The sequence below is a fragment of the Streptopelia decaocto genome, assembly GCF_964273445.1.
Source record: "Streptopelia decaocto genome assembly, chromosome: 18".
In the NCBI taxonomy this organism is placed as follows: domain Eukaryota; kingdom Metazoa; phylum Chordata; class Aves; order Columbiformes; family Columbidae; genus Streptopelia; species Streptopelia decaocto.
The window spans coordinates 5504503-5523756 of record NC_138673.1 but is presented as its reverse complement, the minus strand read 5'-3'; the positions used below and the strand labels follow the sequence as shown (position 1 = coordinate 5523756).

General features: G+C 44.3%; 2 protein-coding genes across 4 annotated transcripts in view; one reads left to right on the top strand and one right to left on the bottom strand.

Moving 5' to 3' along the window:
• Positions 1 to 202: 202 nt before the first annotated feature.
• Positions 203 to 15448, top strand: LIG3 (DNA ligase 3). The gene is made up of 20 exons (XM_082068645.1): positions 203 to 339; positions 1022 to 1596; positions 2080 to 2217; positions 3166 to 3363; positions 3812 to 3963; positions 4874 to 5040; positions 5711 to 5788; positions 5895 to 6063; positions 6248 to 6403; positions 6827 to 6958; positions 7742 to 7821; positions 8268 to 8355; positions 9291 to 9368; positions 9632 to 9755; positions 10143 to 10285; positions 11122 to 11196; positions 11783 to 11929; positions 12933 to 13107; positions 14004 to 14098; positions 14902 to 15448. Exons 2-20 carry the CDS (start codon positions 1041 to 1043, stop codon positions 15133 to 15135), a joined length of 2985 nt encoding a protein of 994 aa, XP_081924771.1. The 5' UTR covers positions 203 to 339; positions 1022 to 1040; the 3' UTR covers positions 15136 to 15448.
• Positions 15449 to 16244: 796 nt separating this feature from the next.
• The window catches only part of RFFL (ring finger and FYVE like domain containing E3 ubiquitin protein ligase), a 29024-nt gene continuing 26014 nt past the window's right edge, over positions 16245 to 19254 (bottom strand). For all 3 annotated transcript variants that reach the window (XM_082068647.1, XM_082068648.1, XM_082068646.1), the window contains one exon: positions 16245 to 18915. In XM_082068647.1, the coding sequence (XP_081924773.1) occupies positions 18734 to 18915 (182 nt within the window). In that variant the 3' untranslated portion in view covers positions 16245 to 18733. The remainder of the gene's footprint in view (positions 18916 to 19254) is intronic.

Genomic DNA, 19254 nt, shown 5'->3' with positions numbered 1-19254 from the left:
GGAGGCGACGACGACGACACCGCGACATCGCCTCGCGCGCGCCAGCGGCGGGAAGCCGCTCGCACGCGACGGCGCGTGGCGGTGAGCAGCACGAGACCCGACCCGCGCTCGTGGGCGGGGCCAACCGCCTGCACGGGCGCTCCGCGCACGCGCACGACTCGGGCGCCAACGACTGGCGGAAGAGGCGGGGCGGGGAGGGACGCGCATGCGCGCTACCCCCCGGAAGCCCGCGGTTGAAGGCGCGTTTGTGACGGCGGCTCCGGCCTAAAGCCGGGACTGGAGAGTCCCAGGTCCGCCGGCCGGGGGTGAGGGCGGGATGGCGGCGCCGTGAAGATCCCGGTGAGGCCTTTATCTCCGTGGCGGCGATGGGCAGGGCGGGGGTGTGTATTGGCGGGAGGCTGCGGTTGGGCCAGGGCGGGAAAGCGGCCTTGGGGGGGCTGGGGCTCGTGTGTAAGGGGAGAAGGGGCTGAGGAGCCTGAGGGTGATGAGGGGCTGTGGTGCGGGGAGGATCGGGGCAGGGCGGACGGGCTCGGGGAGCTGGGACCGGGTGTCGGTGGGAGAGGCCTGGGGGAGGGCGGAGGCCTGAGGGCTCCGAGGACCCCGCAGACAGAATCACAGAATGTCAGGGGTTGGAAGGGACCTCGGCAGCTCATCCAGTGCAATCCCCCCATGGAGCAGGAACACCCAGATGAGGTTACACAGGAACCAAGTGTGTTTTGAATGTCTCCAGAGGAGACTCCACAACCTCCCTGGTCAGCCTGTTCCAGGCTCCATCACAGAGAAGTTTCTTCTCATATTTAATTGGAACCTTTTGTGTTCCAGTTTGTATCCATTACCCCTTGTCCTGTCATTGTTTGTCACCGAGAAGAGCCTGGCTCCATCCTCCTGACACTCACCCTTTACATACTTATAACCATTAACAAGGTCACCCCTCCGTCTCCTCTTCTCCAAGCTAAAGAGCCCCAGTTCCCTCAGCCTTTCCTCAGCCAGGGTTGCTCAGTGTCTCCTCTCTCACCTGCAGCGCACACGGAGCGGGCTGGATGCGCAGGGGCTGCAGGACTCTCGCACAGGCTGCCCGGACACTCCACGGGGGCACAGGACTTTTCTCCCCACACATACGGGTCTCCCTGCCAAGAACCCACCTTTGCCAAGACCTCCCCAGGGCCAGCCCCAGTCCCTGGCACCAGCTGCTGTTACGGGCTCTATCTCTCCAGTCTGCAGGCAGAAACCAGAGCGCTAGTGCTGGGGTTTGCCATTTCTCCAGGCTTTTGAACATCTGGCTTCGCCAAGCTTGTACAGCCGCAGAGGACATGGCAGAACAGAGGTACTGCGTGGACTATGCCAAGCGCGGCACGGCAGGCTGCAAGAAGTGCAAAGAGAAGATCGTAAAGGGAATGGTGCGCATTGGAAAGATCGTTCCCAATCCTTTCACCGAGTCTGGCGGGGACATGAAAGAATGGTACCACGTGAAGTGCATATTTGAGAAGCTAGAGAAGGCCCGGGCCACCACCAAGAAAATCGAAGACATCACAGACTTGGAAGGATGGGAAGAGTTACAAGATGGGGAGAAGGAGTTAATCAACAAGCACATCTCAGGTAAGACATGAAGCAGCACCTGTGTCACTTTTCTGCTTTACTCATTTTCTGTTTACGCCACCGATTGCCACGCAGCCGAAATCCTCACTGATGTGTTGGTATGAGCCAGTGACACAGTGGGCAGCGCTGCTCGGATCTGTGTCTCAGCACCATAGGAAAGGGAAGAAGTAGTCACTTCTACAATAGCACTTCTTAATCCATTTTTCACAACTGATTATGGAGAAGGTCTAGGTGGTTTAATTCACATGCAGATAAATCCCAGTAGGAAGCATCAGTTATTTTCTGTTTTCAGCTTTTTATCCATAATCTTTAGTAAATTATGTAGTCTTTTAACTTCTGCTGTCTGAAAAATGTTCCTTCATTTTTCTTCTCTTCCATCCTCAGTTCTTTTAAGACTAATTTGTTGCAGTATATCTTCCACAATATGTTAAGGGATATATGAGATTATTTCTGACTGCTGGTTTGAACCTTGCTGTTTTACAGAAGCTAATTCCAAGGCTGGAAGTACACCGAAGAAAAAAGTGATAGTCCAAGCTAAGCTCACTGCCACGGGACAATTAACTACAAAAGATCCATTAGCTCTCATCACTCCATCACCCAAGAAGTTCTCTGGCTTTACAGGTAGGACTTAAGAAACTGATTCTGGTAAATCCTTCTCTTCTAATATCAGCATCAGAGGAGTTTTAACTTCACTCAGATCAGTAGATTTTATCTCTAGAAGATGGTTTATTTTTAATTACTTTTTAAAAATGTGGTTTGTTAAAGATTTTTAGTGTTTTCTTAGGCTTGAAAGAATTAATGTTTGAGTTTCTAGTATTCCCAAGGGAACAAATTTTTGCAGTAACCCACATTGTCAGGCTGACTCCTCTACTGCCTTAGTCCGCTGGCCAGTTTCAATCAAACTGTGAAGGTAAAGACTGAAGATATCCCATGTGGAGCTCAAAATCTGTAAAAAATTGGTTGTGAGGGATTCCCAGTTGCGTTGTTTGTGGAAGGGGAGGATGGTTATTCCTCAGCAGCTTGTCTGGAGGAGCAGCTGCCAGCAGGACAGTCGGTGAGTGAGCACAGTGTGACCTGACACACACCCGTGGTTCTGAACACCCAGAGCACAAGTTGCCACATACATACAGCCAAAATGATGAGAATGTGTAGGGATGTATTATAAGAGAAAAGAGGGGATAGGGACATCTTTCCCCCATTTCAGAAATAATCTTAGGAAAACATCTTGCTGTGAAGGGCAAAGGCTTATAAAGTAAAAATAAAAGAGAATTCCAGCAGGAATTCCTTTTCATCAAAGTTTAGTCATATTTGTCTCATAAAATTCAGATCCAGAAAATACTGGTGTACTGGGAAAAGAAAAGCTAATTAAAAAATAGTTTAGTTTTTTTTAAATTGGTAATTAAAATTTAAAGTCACAAATTTTGGCGCAGCACACATTATTCAGTTTTGAAGCTTTGCCAGCATACTGGGATTGTTCTTTTCAGCTTGCCAAGCAGAGGTAGCTTCAACTTCAAAATTTGCACCATATTGTACTTGTTAAAAAAGCAACTTCTTATGTCTTTGATGCAGCCAAGCCAAAAAATTCAGAAGATGTCTCTGCAAACTCTTCCCACAAGTCTAGCCTCTCCGCAAAACAGTGCGATCCAAAGCACAAGGACTGCTTGCTGCGAGAGTTCAGGAAGCTCTGTGCCATGGTTGCTGAAAAGCCCAGCTACAACGTGAAGACACAGATCATCCAGGATTTCCTGAAGAAGGGATCTGGAGGAGGTATGATTCCTGCTCAGTGTTCTCAGCATACGAAAGCCCTCTCAAAATCAACCTCAAAGTAGTATTTCAAAAGCGAGAGTGAAATAAAATCCGATAGCTATGTAGTCCTAGCTGTGTGCTGTGATGATTCCTGAACTATGGAGAGAATGTTTGCAAAGTGAACTATTTATCTAAATGACAAATTCAGATAAGAATGTCTTAGTTTAGGATCACGGGGAATGTTTGTAGGTGCTGCCATACTTAGTGCTGACATCAGATATGGAATACAGTTGTGGGTATTTCCCCTAAGAAATCTCGTTTCATGTGGAGCAGGACAGCATGGTGGGAAGAGGAAGCCCCAGCTGTGGACTTTTTTTCCCCTGGGTCATGCTAATGGGCACAACCAACCGGAGCCTGTGCATGAAAATAAACTGTGACAGTTTCTAATGGCCTGTCTTTTTTTTTCCAGATGGTTTTCATGGTGACGTCTACCTTACCATTAAGCTGCTGTTACCAGGAGTCATTAAAATTGTTTACAACTTGAATGATAAGCAGATTGTAAAGCTGTTTAGTAGGATTTTTAACTGCAGCCAAGAAGAAATGGTCCGAGACCTCGAACAGGTGAGTACAGACAGCAGTTCTATTAATTTCTGCTGTTCAGTCCCTTGGTATGGAAATTCTGTAATTTTTTTAAACCACTGTTTAAAGATTGTTAGCTTGACTGTTAGAATGGGAGTCGGTGATTTTTATTTCTTTTTTTCTTTAGCAGTTTTCATAGCACTTTCTGCCATCTGGAATCTTTAGAAAATAATGTTTGAACAGAAACAAGACATGAACTCACCTGCAAAGCTTTAAAAAGCAAGACTAAAATATCTAGGCAAGTTGGCCTGCATCAGCTTTGTCTAAACTGCTTTGTCTAGCGTTTTCCTGTGTAAATGATTTCTATTACTTTTATGTAACATCACGTATCAAAAACTGTGATTCAATTAACAAATCTGTTACTGTGAGCTGAAGTTGGTTCATACAGTTAAGCTCTGCTTGTGCAGTTGCAAACGCTCAGATGTGTGTGTTTAATTCCTGTGCGCAGGAGTTGGTAACTGGCTATGCACACTTCTGATTCATTGCAAGATGGAGAAAATGAGTGAATTAGATAGTGAAGTGAACTATTTCACCTCTCTTTATTGCCTTGGTATACACTGCCTTCTACTGACATCACTGACTGTTTCAGATCCTCGGGTTTACAAGTGGATTCATCCTGAGGAAATGAGTCTGTGATGCTGCAGCAGTGAAAAATAGAGCAATGAGATGATACTGGTACTTTTACATACCTTTTTTGTAAATGAAATAGTTGAGAAGCTTTATTTGGTGTCATGGCAGCTTTTTTCTAATATTTGATTCAAATTCCTTCATTCAATCCCAGGATCAGTCCTGTGCTTTATCCTACTTTTTAGAACCACATTGAATCTCCAGTGGCGTCCCCATTCTCTAACCACAGCTCTGATCCACACCCTTATTTTGTTTTTGGAGACAGGGAGATGTTTCCGAGACCATACGCCTCTTCTTCGAACAGAGCAAGACTTGTCCTCCAGCAGCCAAAAGTCTCCTGACCATCCAAGAGGTAGATGAATTCCTGTTCCGGCTGTCAAAGCTTACTAAGGAAGACGACCAGCAAAGTGTGCTGCAGCAGATCACTCGCAGGTAAGGAAAGCAGTAAGTCTGTGAAGGTTTACCCTAAAAGCAGGAGGAGTTATCTACAAATCACAGGCTGGCAGAGGTGAAAAGCAAATCATAAGCCACAGAGACTGAACTTAACATCCACAAGCCACAATTACTGGTTTGGTTAAGATGCCTTGATGGCTGACAAGCAGTGGAGAACAACATGTGGCTCCTGTTCATGCCAGAGAATTTCATCCTTGTGTGTCAAGACACTGTTCAATCAGTACTCAAGAAGTGGCTTGCAGAACTACCTCAGTGGTACTTAGCTGTTAATTAAGTTGCTGTTCTTAGGTATGTTGGGAAAAGCCTTCAGGGCAATTAGACATGTTGAAGATTCTTGGTGTGTCTCAGTTCGTGTTGATCAGAGGCTGAGGACGTTACCATCACTTACACTTGATGCGTTAAGTGAATTTTGGAAGGTACATCAACACTGAGGCAGAATTAATTTTGGTATTCAAATATAAAGATACTAAAAATCCTTTTGGATATTCTCTTGTGCCTCTGAGATCTCACTAGCAACATGTGTCCTCATTTGCATTTAAACCCTACAGAAGGGAAGAACCTTTCCAGAAGCCTGGATCAGTTTCTTTTTTCAGCTGGAAAGTAGTTCAGTTAAGTGTCTGCCATCTCTTCATCTTCTCTCGTATTTCAGATGTACAGGTAATGACCTGAAATGCATCATCAGGCTAATCAAGCATGACTTGAAAATGAATGCTGGAGCAAAGCACGTGTAAGTCTTACCTTTCACTGTGAGGTAAAACCGGAAGTGGGCATTAGCTTCATAAGCCAGGAGCAGGAGAGCTGAGATTGATCATGTTTCCCTCCATTTCCTAAAGGTTGGATGCTTTGGATCCCAATGCTTATGAGGCGTTCAAAGCATCACGCAACCTCCAGGATGTGGTGGAGCGAGTGCTGAAGAACAAGCAGGAGGCTGAGAAGATGCCGGGGCTGAAGCGAACCCTGAGCGTGCAGGCGTCTCTGATGACCCCGGTTCAGCCCATGCTGGTACGTTGGCTCCCCCACAATGGTAACCATCACTCTGACAGGAGATGGAGTTCTTGTGTACTGTCGGAGAGCAATCAGTAGACAGATAAGTGACTGACTGTGTAGTATGAGCTAGCAGATTGTGCAGTGCTGATTTTTATGTATGATGCCATTTTATAAAGTGTTTTCTGTCCACCTTTCTAAGGCTGAAGCTTGCAAGTCGATCGATTATGCCATGAAGAAGTGCCCAAATGGCATGTATGCAGAGATCAAATATGATGGCGAGCGGGTGCAGGTCCATAAAAATGGAGATCATTTCAGCTACTTCAGCAGAAGCCTCAAACCTGTCCTCCCTCACAAAGTAAGCACCTAGAAACTGTCTCTTAGGTTCTGCCAGCTCCTCTATAAACATGACTGGATTTAATGTTTTCTATAGGCAGGGGATATATCTTATGTTTTAATTTATGTAGATAATTGGAATCTGGAAAAGCAACATTTAATAGAATTGTCAGTTTTGGTGAACATTCAGAGCTTAACACTCAAGCTGTCTGCCTTAGAGTCCTCTTTATGCACTGCATTTGGGAGGCTTGGTGCCAGTTGGGTGACTTGGTTATATTTGTTCAAGATTGCTTTTTCTATTTGTAATCTGTGCTGTCCATACCACACTACAAAGAAAACTAGTGTGAATATGCCTACAGGTGCCTCAGACATGAAAACATCTGCATTGCAGTGAGTCCATCTCTTCAGCCAGTAGACATGTATTTTTCTTTAATTTTTTCCCCAGGTAGCCCACTTTAAGGACTTCATCCCCCAGGCTTTCCCTGGTGGGCAAAGCATGATCCTGGACTCAGAAGTTCTTCTGATTGATAACAAAACTGGCAAGCCACTTCCTTTTGGGACTCTCGGTGTGCACAAGGTAAAAAACAAAACAAAACAACCAACTTTGTTGTTGTTGGAGGCATTATTCTACTGACTTAAACACACCAGCATGCAATCTGTTATCACAGGATAATTTAGGAGAGCTGGTCCTGACTAGAGCAATTGGGGAAAAAATAAGATCCCTGAGAAAGCTGATATTAATGAAGAGGTGCTCTAATATGATAGATTTGATATTAATTGAATCACTAGCAGGACAGTAATAACACTTCATCTCAAGATAAATATTAAAAAAACCCATTGAAAATCTTGTAATTCTGTCATTGCATTTCATTGCTCGTAGCAGTGTATGGCAGATTGGAAGACCAGAATGAGGCAGAGAGTATTTAGTCCACATAAATATTATGTAGTGCTTATGTCTCGATTAAATGGTGGTGAGGAAGAGGCCAGTAAAATGAAAATTAAACTGTAAGTGCTTTAACTTAAAGCAGCCATTAATCTGAAGTCTCTGGAATGCTTGTTGGTGTTTTGTTGCAGTAGTAGTGACGGATGTTACATTGCCCAAAGTCATTAATATTTGTGGCATTATTTTACTGTCACTGGGAAATTAGGATGTTTTATCTCTCAGTTTGTGCTTTGACACATTCAGTCTAAATCTTAATTCTCAGAATATTTCTCTCTTTTAGAAGAGGCCTAAGCTTTCTATAATTAAAAGATTATGGAGATAAAAATACATCCTTTTGTTTCTGTTATTTTTTAAAACTCCATGTTGCTGCTTGCTACGAGGGCAGATTTCTTTTCATCGATATTAATTGTCTTTCAGAAAGCTGCTTTCCAAGATGCCAACGTTTGTTTGTTTGTGTTTGACTGCATCTATTTCAATGACGTCAGCCTGATGGACAGGTAAGTGTCTGGCACAGCCTGAGAGGAGCCTGTCAGGTTTCCCTGGGTGAACGTTCTGGAATACACAACCGCTGCGGAGGAAGCAGTTCATGTTGGATATTAAGAATGGCATTTACCCCTCTAAAATCAAGAGCACATGGGAGGATTCGTGCTGTGCTAAAGAGCATAACTGCAGAGCTCTATCTTGCTCTACAGTTCCAAAATATCAGGAATAACTGCTTTTTAGCTAAACTGTGGTTTCATAGCCACCTCTGAAACTAAATGGACCCTAAACACAAAATCTCTATTTTATACCTTCCTGGAGGAAAGTAAGAATTCATTGGCCTTTCTGGAACTCTGTAGGATAAATCGTTTAATTATTTAAATAGCTTTTCTCAATGTTCACATGACTGGTATTTCATGTTGAAATTGCTTGCTTGTCCTTAATTATCCATACCTCGGTTTAGGCCCTTGTGTGAGCGCCGTAAATTTCTCCACGATAACATGGTTGAAATCCCAAACCGGATCCTCTTCTCGGAGATGAAGCACGTCACGGTGAGCTCCATATTACAACAGCACACATGGGGATCTCAGAGATTGCACTCTGGACGTTTCGCTGCTGCTTTACCACGTGGCCTTTTTCATGATTAAGGCTGCAAATCCAGCAATTCCCTGCCTGTCAAAATGGTTCTGTGTGCAAGATTTCTTGAGCTTGTGTTGTTCAAGAGGGCTGTGCTTGTACTCCTCGCTTGTCTTGGCTACAACTACTTCAATGTAGACTGAACTTGCATGTCTCTCTTTTTTTGGCTTCCTAATGATTTTGTAGACCTTTTAACTTTGACATTGTTAGGAGGAGCTAAAGCCTGTTGTAACTTAGTCTGTACCGTGCAGTGCTGAGCTGTGTAGAGAAGACTGAAGTGTGATTGGAGCTGGACTGCGTCCAGTTTCCAAACTGGCAGCTTCAAGTGCCACACAGCCCAGATACATCCTGAGTGCTAAAACTGCATTTAGACAGCAGCCTGGTTTTTCTTTTGTTACGCAGAAGCCACATATCCTGTTATTTTTCCCCACTACTACTGGTTTCTGTAGCGCCTTGGTTTTAGTGGAGAACTCTTGGACATGTGGGGCAGAGAAAGCATTTTGGGAAGAAGTTGGTGATTGTACAGAGAAGTAAGCAGGCACTGCTGGCTGAGAAAATCTGATCTTGCACATGAGGGACATACTCAAGACAGAATCAGTGCAGCTACCTCATCTCTGAGGAGTATTGTTAAGCAAACTAACCCTTCCATTGGGATATATTCCCAGCTTAGTCACTGGATGTACAGCAAAGAGAACACATGGGAGTCTCTATGGAAAACTATTTTATGAAATTACCCATTCATCTCTCTGCAGCTGCTTTTATTTTTAGTGCGCCACTGCTCTAAATAGAAAGCCTGAAGACCGCAGCCCTTTGACAGTCTTGAGCTAAACATGATTCCTTTCCTTTGCAGAAAGCTTCAGATCTGGTAGATATGATCACCCGAGTCATCCGTGAGGGACTGGAAGGGCTGGTGTTGAAAGATCTAAAGGCAGGTTCACATTTGCTCTTCACTGGTGTATGCTGGGAACTGGGGAATAACAACAGAGGTCTGTGGCTGAAGCACACAGGGCTGAGCACCCTTGAAACATCCCTGGGTTCTTGTCAGTGCTGACATCCAATGCAGGTTGCTCCTTATCTGAGCACTGCTGTGCTCTTGTAGCGCTGGGTTGGATAAAAACAAGGGCTGTTTGAGGAAACAGCTGTCCACCAGGTGAGCTCATCTCTCACTTGTTCTTGCCTTGTTTTGCGCAGAGTAATTATGAACCAGGAAAACGGCATTGGCTGAAAGTGAAAAAGGACTACCTAAATGAGGGTGCAATGGCGGACACAGCAGACCTGGTGGTGCTGGGAGCTTTCTACGGACAAGGCAGTAAAGGTAAGTCTGTGGAGACAGTTTAAGTCAGAGATCTGCCAGTTCAGAAAACTCTCAATCTTTTCCACATCCCAGGCCTCCTGTAGCAGTTGGTCTCCTACCAGAATGAGACTGGCTGGAGCCGTCAGGGACTGTCTGCTGCAGCCTGTGCTGTGAGTTTGCTGTGGGTTAGTTTGCACAGCAAAACCTTAGGTCTTGGGCCGGGCTCTTGTGCAGCGCAGAGGCTCCATTCAGCTCCGTGTGTGGGAGCTGATGCTGTAAAGCCATTACAAGCCCAAGGCCCTTTGACTCCTGCAGATGGAAAAGGGTTTTGGTTCATTACTTTACATTTTGAAAAGCTATGGCTTGTTCTGTAGAAGATGCGAAGCATGCTGCTGTCCCCTCCTGCAGGTGGGATGATGTCCATCTTCCTCATGGGCTGCTACGATCCCAAGAGTGAGAAGTGGTGCACTGTGACCAAGTGTTCCGGTGGCCACGATGACGCCACCTTGGCGCGTCTGCAGACAGAGCTGGACATGGTGAAGATCAGCAAGGTGAGATGGGCTCTGGCGTGGAGGCGATCAGAGGAATGCTCAGCAAAGGGCTCGGTAAAAGCCGCCTTCCCACTGAGCTGCAGTTGAGGTGCTGCCTGAATGCAGAATTGAAGTGCCCTGCTGGGAATGAATAGAGGCTCCATTAGAGTTAAATCAGATCAACTGCTCTGACACAAATGAGATGTACATGTAGCTGGCTTCTGAAGATTTGTGCTCAGACACTGAGTGGGAAGCCAAGCACCATCTGTTTCCTGCTAAGAGAGGTTTATTGGGAAGAGGAGAACAAGTACCTTTTATTTTTTGGGGGGCATATTGTGATTGGTGAAGACCATCACTAGATGGGGCTGTGGGTCAGAAATGCTCAAGTCAGATGATTTTCTTGTGGCCAAATAACCTGACATGTTGGAATTAAGATGTTTTGTGAGTGACTTATTTAGGTGAGGAATCTTATTTTTCAAGACTTGGCATATAAACAGAGAGCTGAAATTTAGTATTTACTTGACCTCCCGAAGGCCATTTGCATCAAGATTATGTAGTCTTTAAAAAAGGTTGTTTTATGTGAATCACAATTGGAGCAACAATGTTATTGTTTTACATACAGAATGACAGTAATTGAGAGCTGTGTTACAGGTAATTTTTCTGATTCTCTAGATAAGGTGCTGCAGATCAGTGTACCTTGCACTGCAGGCTAAAGCCCGTGTCATCCGTACAAAGGCAATGTCATAGCTATGTGCTCATTACTGCTATTATCTTTCAGGAACCTCTTTTGTAGGAATAAGTTAATCTATGATCATAAGTCAGTCCTATCATTGTGGTTTTCTGCTTCATATTAATAGGATCCCAGTAAAATTCCAAGGTGGCTAAAAATTAACAAAATCTACTACCCAGACTTCATCGTCCCAGATCCAAAGGTAAGTGCTGTCATAGTCATTTAACTATCTTTTCCAGCTCTGATATAGCAACCTACTAGATTTCATTTAAGTGTACAAATTGTCTCTCTTACAAGATTAGTCTTCATAGGTGAAACAGGAAATTAAGTGCAAGTTTTTATCTCTGAACCTTGCAGATGCATGTAAGGCTAAGAACTTCATGAAGAAATAATACCCGCAGCACTTCTGAGAAGTATTCTTGCCCATTAAATCCCTTCCAGAAGTGAACTTATTTTAAATTTGAGGCATGAAACATCTGACTTAGAACAGTTGAAGCACAACTGCAACCCAAAAGTTGCTGTTGTGTTATGAAGTCTATCAGTTTGCTTTGTGCCTTGTATGTCTGATAGGAAAGGTGTTATTTAGAAATTAACATTATATATTAAAGATCTCTGACTCACTGAAATAAGAATATAAGTTTTTCTAATTAATATGACTGAGAAGGTTGGTTTGTGTATATGGAACTCTGTGCTGGGAGGGGGGTTGTTGCAGAAGAAGAGAAACACAATAAAATTAGTTCCTGAGAGAACACAGGAATGTGACGTGGCTTCCTCAATGCTGTGTTTAGAAAGCGCCGGTGTGGGAGATCACAGGGGCTGAATTCTCTAAAGCTGAAGCCCACACTGCAGACGGGATCTCCATTCGCTTCCCTCGCTGCACCCGCATTCGAGATGACAAAGACTGGAAGACAGCCACCAACCTCCAGCAGCTGAAGGTGAATTAACACAGTGTCTCTGCAGCACATTCGAGAATAAGTTCTGACAACAGTCAATATTTAAAAAGCCAAATTCCGATAGCAGGGTATGTAGTGAAGATAACTGCTGCCTGGTAGCTGGGATGCCATGTTCCATTTTTCATTTATTCTAGGCTCAGGCTGCTTGCTGGATTATTTTGATATGAATATTATTCTTTCGTGGAGCTTCTTGAGTCTCCAAAGCTGTTGTGCACTTTCAGGAAAGTCTGTGCTGGCAGCTAGTAGTGTCAGCTCTTGTAACAGCCTTCATGGTGGGGAATTGTCCTTCCTGAAAGGGATGACCTTTATTCTTTTAAGTGTTTATGGTCATTTGGTTTCCCAATAATTGCTGAGGATGGGGAGGCACCAGGGAAGTAAAGGGGGGAGCCTGGCCTGGCGCTGCCCCCGCCCCACACAGCTGCTGTATTTCTTAAAGGATTGAAACCGGTTGGCTTGCTGCTGCACCCAGCACTAAGTCCATGAGCTCTGTTCTCAGTCTAGTTCTTGTTGTTTGGACTGTGTTCACACTGCCTGCCAGGGCACTGGCAGCAGATTTAAGTGCTTGTTATGCCATGGAAGCAAGAAGAGATTCAGCCCAGGAATCCTCCTGGCTCCCTGTACAGGTAGGGGAGAGAAAGGTAAAATACCCACTTCAGTCAGACTATTCCCTGAGTGAGCAGTGGGCGCTGTTCATTTTTCAGGAGTCATGCTCTGAAGAGTTTGTCTGTCTTGCTCTGTAGCAGATGATGTGAACGTGGCTTTGGTAGCTCCTTGTATGGCTGCCCTTAATCTCAAGCAGTTATGTGGAATGGAGAGAGTGTGAACAAAGTTGACAGGAAAATGGCTACAAAGAGATGTGGGAAGAAGGAAAAGCACGAGTGACCACTTTAGTGGGAGGGAACAGTCAAGAGCATGCGTTAGAGCTCATGTCTGATGTCCGAGGTGTCGCTGCGCCTAACGGCAGCGCCGTGTTTCTGTGGGACAGGAGCTGTACCAGCTCTCCAAAGAGAAGGCTGATTTCCATGTTGCTGCTGGGGAGGAAGATGAGTCCACAGCTGGCAGCAGCGGAGAGAATGATGGAAATTCCAGGTCTTCCACACCTCACAGCGCTGTTAAAACTCCCCAGAGCAAGTCACCTGCAAAAGCCCAGAAGCCAGAAGGTAAGATGATGCTTTTCAGGGAGAGGGGCCTCACAGTGTCTGGGACAGGATGGGTTTGAGTCTTTGTCTTCTGTCAGATGCTCAAAGATCCTATGGCAGCTTTCTTGGGCCTGTCAGGGTTAGTGGGCAAAGCCGTTCAGACCCTTGTTTTGGCCTGTGTTATTCAGAGCATGGATTGGACAGCCACAGCTCTGAGGTGCACTGAGATTGGGAAAAGATAGAAACGGCACTGAGGATGCTCTTTGTGCTTCAGCAACTCGTTTAGACAATAAGGCTCTCTGAGATTATATGCTGCCTAGAACAGATATCTTTAATTTAGTGGAGTCTCAATTATAGTTCGTAACGAAACTACTTTGAAGTGATTTCTCGGGGCCAGCAGTCCCTTTTAATTGTGTTAGATGAAGGTCCTTAGCAGACTGTGTAAGACTGAACAGCAAACCTGCTGCTCCCGTTCCTGCAGATCACATGACCTTTGGTTAGACATTTTTAGCCATGAACCAGTATTTCATTTTATTTGGATGAAATTCGTGCAACAGGGCACCTGGATGGAGGGGGTTTCCAGGTAGTAATTTGCAAAGCTGTCAAATGAGTTTGCTTCACCATCACTTTGTCACTGGGGAATAACATGTAGGAAATTTCTGAGCAGTCTCAAAAAGGTGGTGGGGTGACAGCAAGGAGGGACATTGAACAGCAACATCCTGGAGATGAGGGCAGGAAGGTGCCTCACACCATTTGCAGTAGACAAACCTGTCTTAATGATTACTTTCTAATTCATGGACTTCCCAGAAAGAGGGAGAAAAGCCTTTTCCCTTTGACTGTCTTCACTTTTCTCCCCCCACTTTAATACACAACCAATATCTACAGAGAGCACAAATGAGACAAGTTTTTGTTTTTAGAGAGCAAAGCACTCATTGAATCCCCTCAAAAATCAGAGGAGAAGCGAGGTCAGAAGAGAAAAGCATCTGAGATGATGGAAGACAATGGAAAAAAGGTACGGACAGCTGGGCAGCACCCACTTTGGGGTGGGAGGAAGCTGAGGGAGTTTCAGTTGTCTGTTCACTTTTGCCTTCCATCTGGAAAGTCTGCAAAATCTTCCTATAGCAGTACCCTACATTAAAATGAAATGTAAAGGCAGAAATAGCAGCAAGCAGCCCCGTTGTGAAGGAAGCGGCAGCTCTTCCTGTCAGCAGAGCTGGCATAACCGGGTTTGTTGTGCTCAAGGCCAATACTCCGTTCACACACCAACAGTGTCCTGCTCCACAAAGCACTGTGATTACTGAGCAGCTGCTCCTCCTGCCTGCTGCATATGGAAGAGTTGGGAGCTGTCAAAGGAGGGAACTGTCCTTTCTAGGCCATTGTGCAGCAAATTGTAGGAGTGGATTAAGAATCACTGAGCTGTCATTTCCTGATAAGCATGGAGTAGCTATTTTGATGTAAGCAGCAAGTCCTCTCCTAGGGTGGGTATGTTCTCCTACTTTAAGTAAGAAGCATCAGCTTGTAAAGACATTAAGATCATGTTTTCTGGACCACATCAGCATCATCACTAATAATTCCCCTTTGCTAGGGAAGTGCTGCTCAGCTGTAACAGCTGCCTTTCAGGGGACCTCTATGGGTGTTGCTCTTGTGTAAGATTTAGTGGCAAGAGAGAGCAATTTTCAGTTATTAGGCACAGGATTAGTGTGATAACCTTGGGAACTGCAAAGGGACTCATGCCTCAAAGAATTGACTGTAATTTCCAGACCAATGCAATGTTTTTCTCAACCTCTGCTTCTCATCCCCTTTCACAACATGCAGACGCTGCTGGACATATTCACCGGTGTGAAGCTGTACCTGTCACCCTCTGTGAAGGACTTTGACAAAATCCGGCGGTACTTTATAGCATATGATGGGGATCTTGTGCCAGAGTTTGACACGGCCTCGGCAACGCACGTGATAGGGGACATTGATGACAATCCTGGTGCTATGCGTGTGTCTCCCGACTGGATCTGGAAATGCATCCGGAAACGGAGACTGGTAGCCCCATGCTAGCAATGTGGGGAGGCTGACCTGGCTTCACACCACCCGAGGACTAGGTAGGTGGAAGAAATGCTGAGATTCCTCTGTGGATAGAAATGAAATGCCCAAGATCCATCCGAAGTAGCTATAAAGATCCATAGGAACCATATGGAATTAATTAAAACAACTCCCTGAAGAAATGTCGGTGCTGAATCCAGTTTTTCTGCCCGTAATGTAGACCACCGCACTATCTAGGTGCTGGTTTAGTCCCCTTGGGTTTTTAAAGTTTGGGTATTTTTATAGATAAAGAAATAAAACTGAAGCAGTTTCTTCTTTGCTGTCAGGACTTATTTTCCAAAGGTTATTCTCTGCCTGGACAGGAAAACAGACCATGAAATCCAAATATATGAAACTATTGGCTGTATTGCCAGGGTAGTTTTGCTTTGTGGTGACAATTTACACGAAGGACACATGTCCTTCCCCTGGTTTGACTTCTCTTTCCTCTTTTTCTTCCAACATTCAGCACAGGCCTGGATCCAGTAGCAGTTTACACCTCTGCTGTGGGTTTCATATTAAAGGAGGACACCAAATAGGCCTCCATTAGAGCAGCATTGTCTGAGCCTCTTTTTGGAGTGTTTGTTTTCTAAACATGTGTTCTGCCATTCATGTTTCAACAAGTAAAAGCTGAGAAAGGAACTCCACCATCTGGATCTTTCAGGATAGCTGAGCAAAGCTATTGCAAGTACTTGAATATTAGTGAAATATGGAAGATAGATTTTTAGAAATTGGTGGTCATATTAACTTAATTATTTTGCAAATGACAACATGCATTTGCTGAATAACTCTGCATGAGTAGTCAAGTGCACTGTATATTGTGAAAGGAAAAGTGAGTTGACCAGTTTACTTGTTCCACTTGTCTCCAGGGTACAGAGTGTGCTGTCCCCTTTATAAGTTAAGATGGTACTGCTAAAAACTTAGTGTTTTCAGTTAACTTTTTTCCTTCAACCTCTTCTGTACTTATAGCCCACCCACTAATGGTATTTAAACACCTGTATCCCAAGCCTTTTATGGCTGAAGTTCAGCAGCAGCTGTAGGATCCTTGTTTTATCCTGGCCTGTTGGTAACAGAGTCAGAAAACAAGGTTAACTAAATCACATTTCAACTTTATTATAAAATTATAAACCAAATTTCTGTACCAAAACTAGTAAGTTTAAGCATCATAGTACCAAGAGGATTTAATAGAGAATAACATGCCCTTTCAAGTAGAATATTAACTTTTAAAATATTTAAACTATGTACAGTATACATAAAGCACATAAATATTTCCATTTACTTTATTAGTTCAGATCATTATATTCCTTTAGATCATTAATTGGTTTACCTCCAGATTTTGATATTCCCTTTAAAAACAACTCAATCACACCCATAAGGAAAGAATCCCTCGTTGCGAGGGAAACTCTGTAGTCAGGGGAAAAAAAGAGAGTCCTCCCTTCAGAAAGCACATTTTGGAGTCATGGTGGGTATATCTTCTCATTTTGAAAATTTCAGGCATTGCTCTGCAGTCTGATTTATCTGCTGTAGAAAATAAGCCTACCCTCTACAAGTAAAAGTACATCTGTCCACAGGGGAATGATCTTCCTGCTAAATTCCCCAGCCCTGAGCTTATTGAAAACTGACAACATGAATTTTCACAGTGAATTTACTAAATGAGGCTGTTCAACACTTGGCGTGTGTATTCCTGGACCCCTTAAAGAGATCCTTGTGAACCTCTTGAAGAGTAAATACAGTTACTGCTTACCTGCAGGTTGGTTTTTTTAAACATGATGCATTGAATTGTACCAGTACTGTTCTCATGCTGGAAGCTGTTAAACTTTAAGCCAGAGATTAGAGAACAACCTGAACAGGGAGAGAGGTAAAACTCAGTATTTTTCATTCAAGAAACCTCAGCAGCTGTTGCTTTTTTGTGGGGTTCGGAGACCACCTCAACAGTGCAGAGGTTCTGCTGAGTGACAGATTTCTTCATTTTAAGTGCTTTACTGATTTGCAGAGACCTCCACTCTGTGCCACTTGAGAAGCGAGTTGCTACTCATGCAATATTCCATGTTAAAGGTTACACAAGCTTCATTTGCTGTTAGCATCGATTACTACTCACTGCAAAAGCAGATGGCTTTGGTGATCATTTCTGTAACTGCATTTCCACTACTCCAGAAGTGGACGCTTGTTTTTTATGCTGTTCCTCTGCTGGCTGCTGATCATCCCCCCTGGAAAGGGGAAAGCTGGACAGGAAAAATCCTGCAGGAGAAGGTACTCAACTTCATAACAACTTGAAATAAATACACAGTCTCCCAGTGGCTGAAAACTTAAGGCATCAAGATTCTGAAAGGTAGGCGTGTTACCAGCCCAACAGGCTGAACACTTGCAGGTCACAAAGGGAAAAATAGACCAGTTATGATTTTCTCTAGCAAGGCTGTTTGTGAGGGCAGCTGTAAGGGCTCGTAATTGTCACGTATCAGACCACAGAGTCTCCTATTCCCCCCTCGCAAGCAGAAAGAGCATAAAATAAATTGCTTTTGATAACCAATCTGAATATAACAGGACTGCACAACTGAGCGAAGAGGAGGAGAAAGGGGAAGCTGTTTACTAAACAGAAGCACCTGCAATGATGATCACTCATCTTGGTGATTCAAGGGAGATCAAGTTTTTCTTTTATGCCTCCCCTCTAAAAGAAGTCAGCTATACTTAAATATGATTGTGTAGCCATGAAATCTTTAGTACTCGAGGTGTTTTCCTCACTAAAGACTTAAGCCTTAGATTTGTAGCTTAATTGAGTGAAGTCAGCTCAGTTTTCAGACAATTGCTGGCAGGTCCTGTAAGGAAGCCTGTGAAGTCAAAGGAATCAACAACAGTCAAACTAGAAATCTCCATCTCACTGACATGTAAACAGAAAACCACCACCACTCACGGTAAGGCTGCATGGTTCACGGAGTCTCGCTCCCCTTCAATTTTTCAATAACACAAAGTTATCTTCAAATGAAATTATACATTTTTCCATAATTGCACTAAGCTAGAATTACGCTTATTCTGAATATGGAAATCAGAGGCTGGCTGCCTGTCCTGCAAGCATAAGAATTTAACATTAAATTAATTAAAAAAAAAATACAACATCAAACCAACAAGCACTGTAAAATTTTACTCTTTGAAAATAAAGTTGGTGCCTAAGCAGCAAAACAAATGTAGCTCTGAGACCCCAGTCCACCTCTGGTTTATTATTCAAGGGAAAATCCAAATGCTCTGCATCTGATCTGTGTGGTGGAAAGCCAAGCATCCGTCTATCCCCAGCACTAGCGGATCATGTTATTCTAGAACGTAGGTTGATAACAATTTCTGTGTCTGCTGCTGGCAATAAGCTCTGAGGAGTCCAGGCACTGTGGTGTAAAGCACTATAGTGGGAAGAGCACAGCCAGGCGCGGCTTAAGTAAGAGCAGTTTTCCCCAGGCTTCATCCTTCCCTCAGTTCCACCTTCCAGTGGGGTCCGTATGCCAATCTCTGACCCAACAATTCGTAGCGATTTTGACTGTTTCTCTAACAGCAGATGAGGCTTTAAGGCATCACCAGTCTTCCTTACACACACTTAGGACTTAAAGACGTGGACAGCCCGTATGACGTACTGCCTGCAGATGGGACACTCGCTCATCCGCTTCCCGCACTTGGTACAAGTCACCATGTGGCCACATTCTAGCAGGACACAGTCAATGGGTGCGTCCATGCAGATTTTGCAGAGGTTCTCGTCCACGCCAGGGAGCCCAGCGCCACCTGAGTAAACAGGAGACCACGGTTGGAATTGAGACAAAGAAAGGCACATTAGTTTTGTGCAACCTGTGAGTTTGCTTTATCAAGGGGCTTCCCTAATGGAGCTTTGCACACCGGTCTGAAAAAAAAATTCCCTTGTGTCTACACTGATGTGGATGTATCTGCTGCATCAACTGGCAAGGAGCAGAAAGTTTTAACTCTTACACAGTAATTTCTGTTTGATGAAAACAGAAATACCACCAAGATTCTTAGCAATGAGATGAATGAAGCAACAGTGGTCTCATTTCCCAAGTAACAAGAGACAGGACAAGAGGAAATGGCCTCACGTTGTGCCAGGGGAGG

Coding starts and splice junctions, on each gene's coding strand:
- LIG3 (XM_082068645.1), top strand. CDS start 1,041: ATGCGCAGGGGCTGCAGGACTCTCGCACAGGCTGCCCGGACACTCCAC. Junction 9,369..9,631: donor TGGTGTTGAAAGATCTAAAG/GCAGGTTCACAT, acceptor TGTTTTGCGCAG/AGTAATTATGAACCAGGAAA. Junction 11,930..12,932: donor CCAACCTCCAGCAGCTGAAG/GTGAATTAACAC, acceptor TCTGTGGGACAG/GAGCTGTACCAGCTCTCCAA.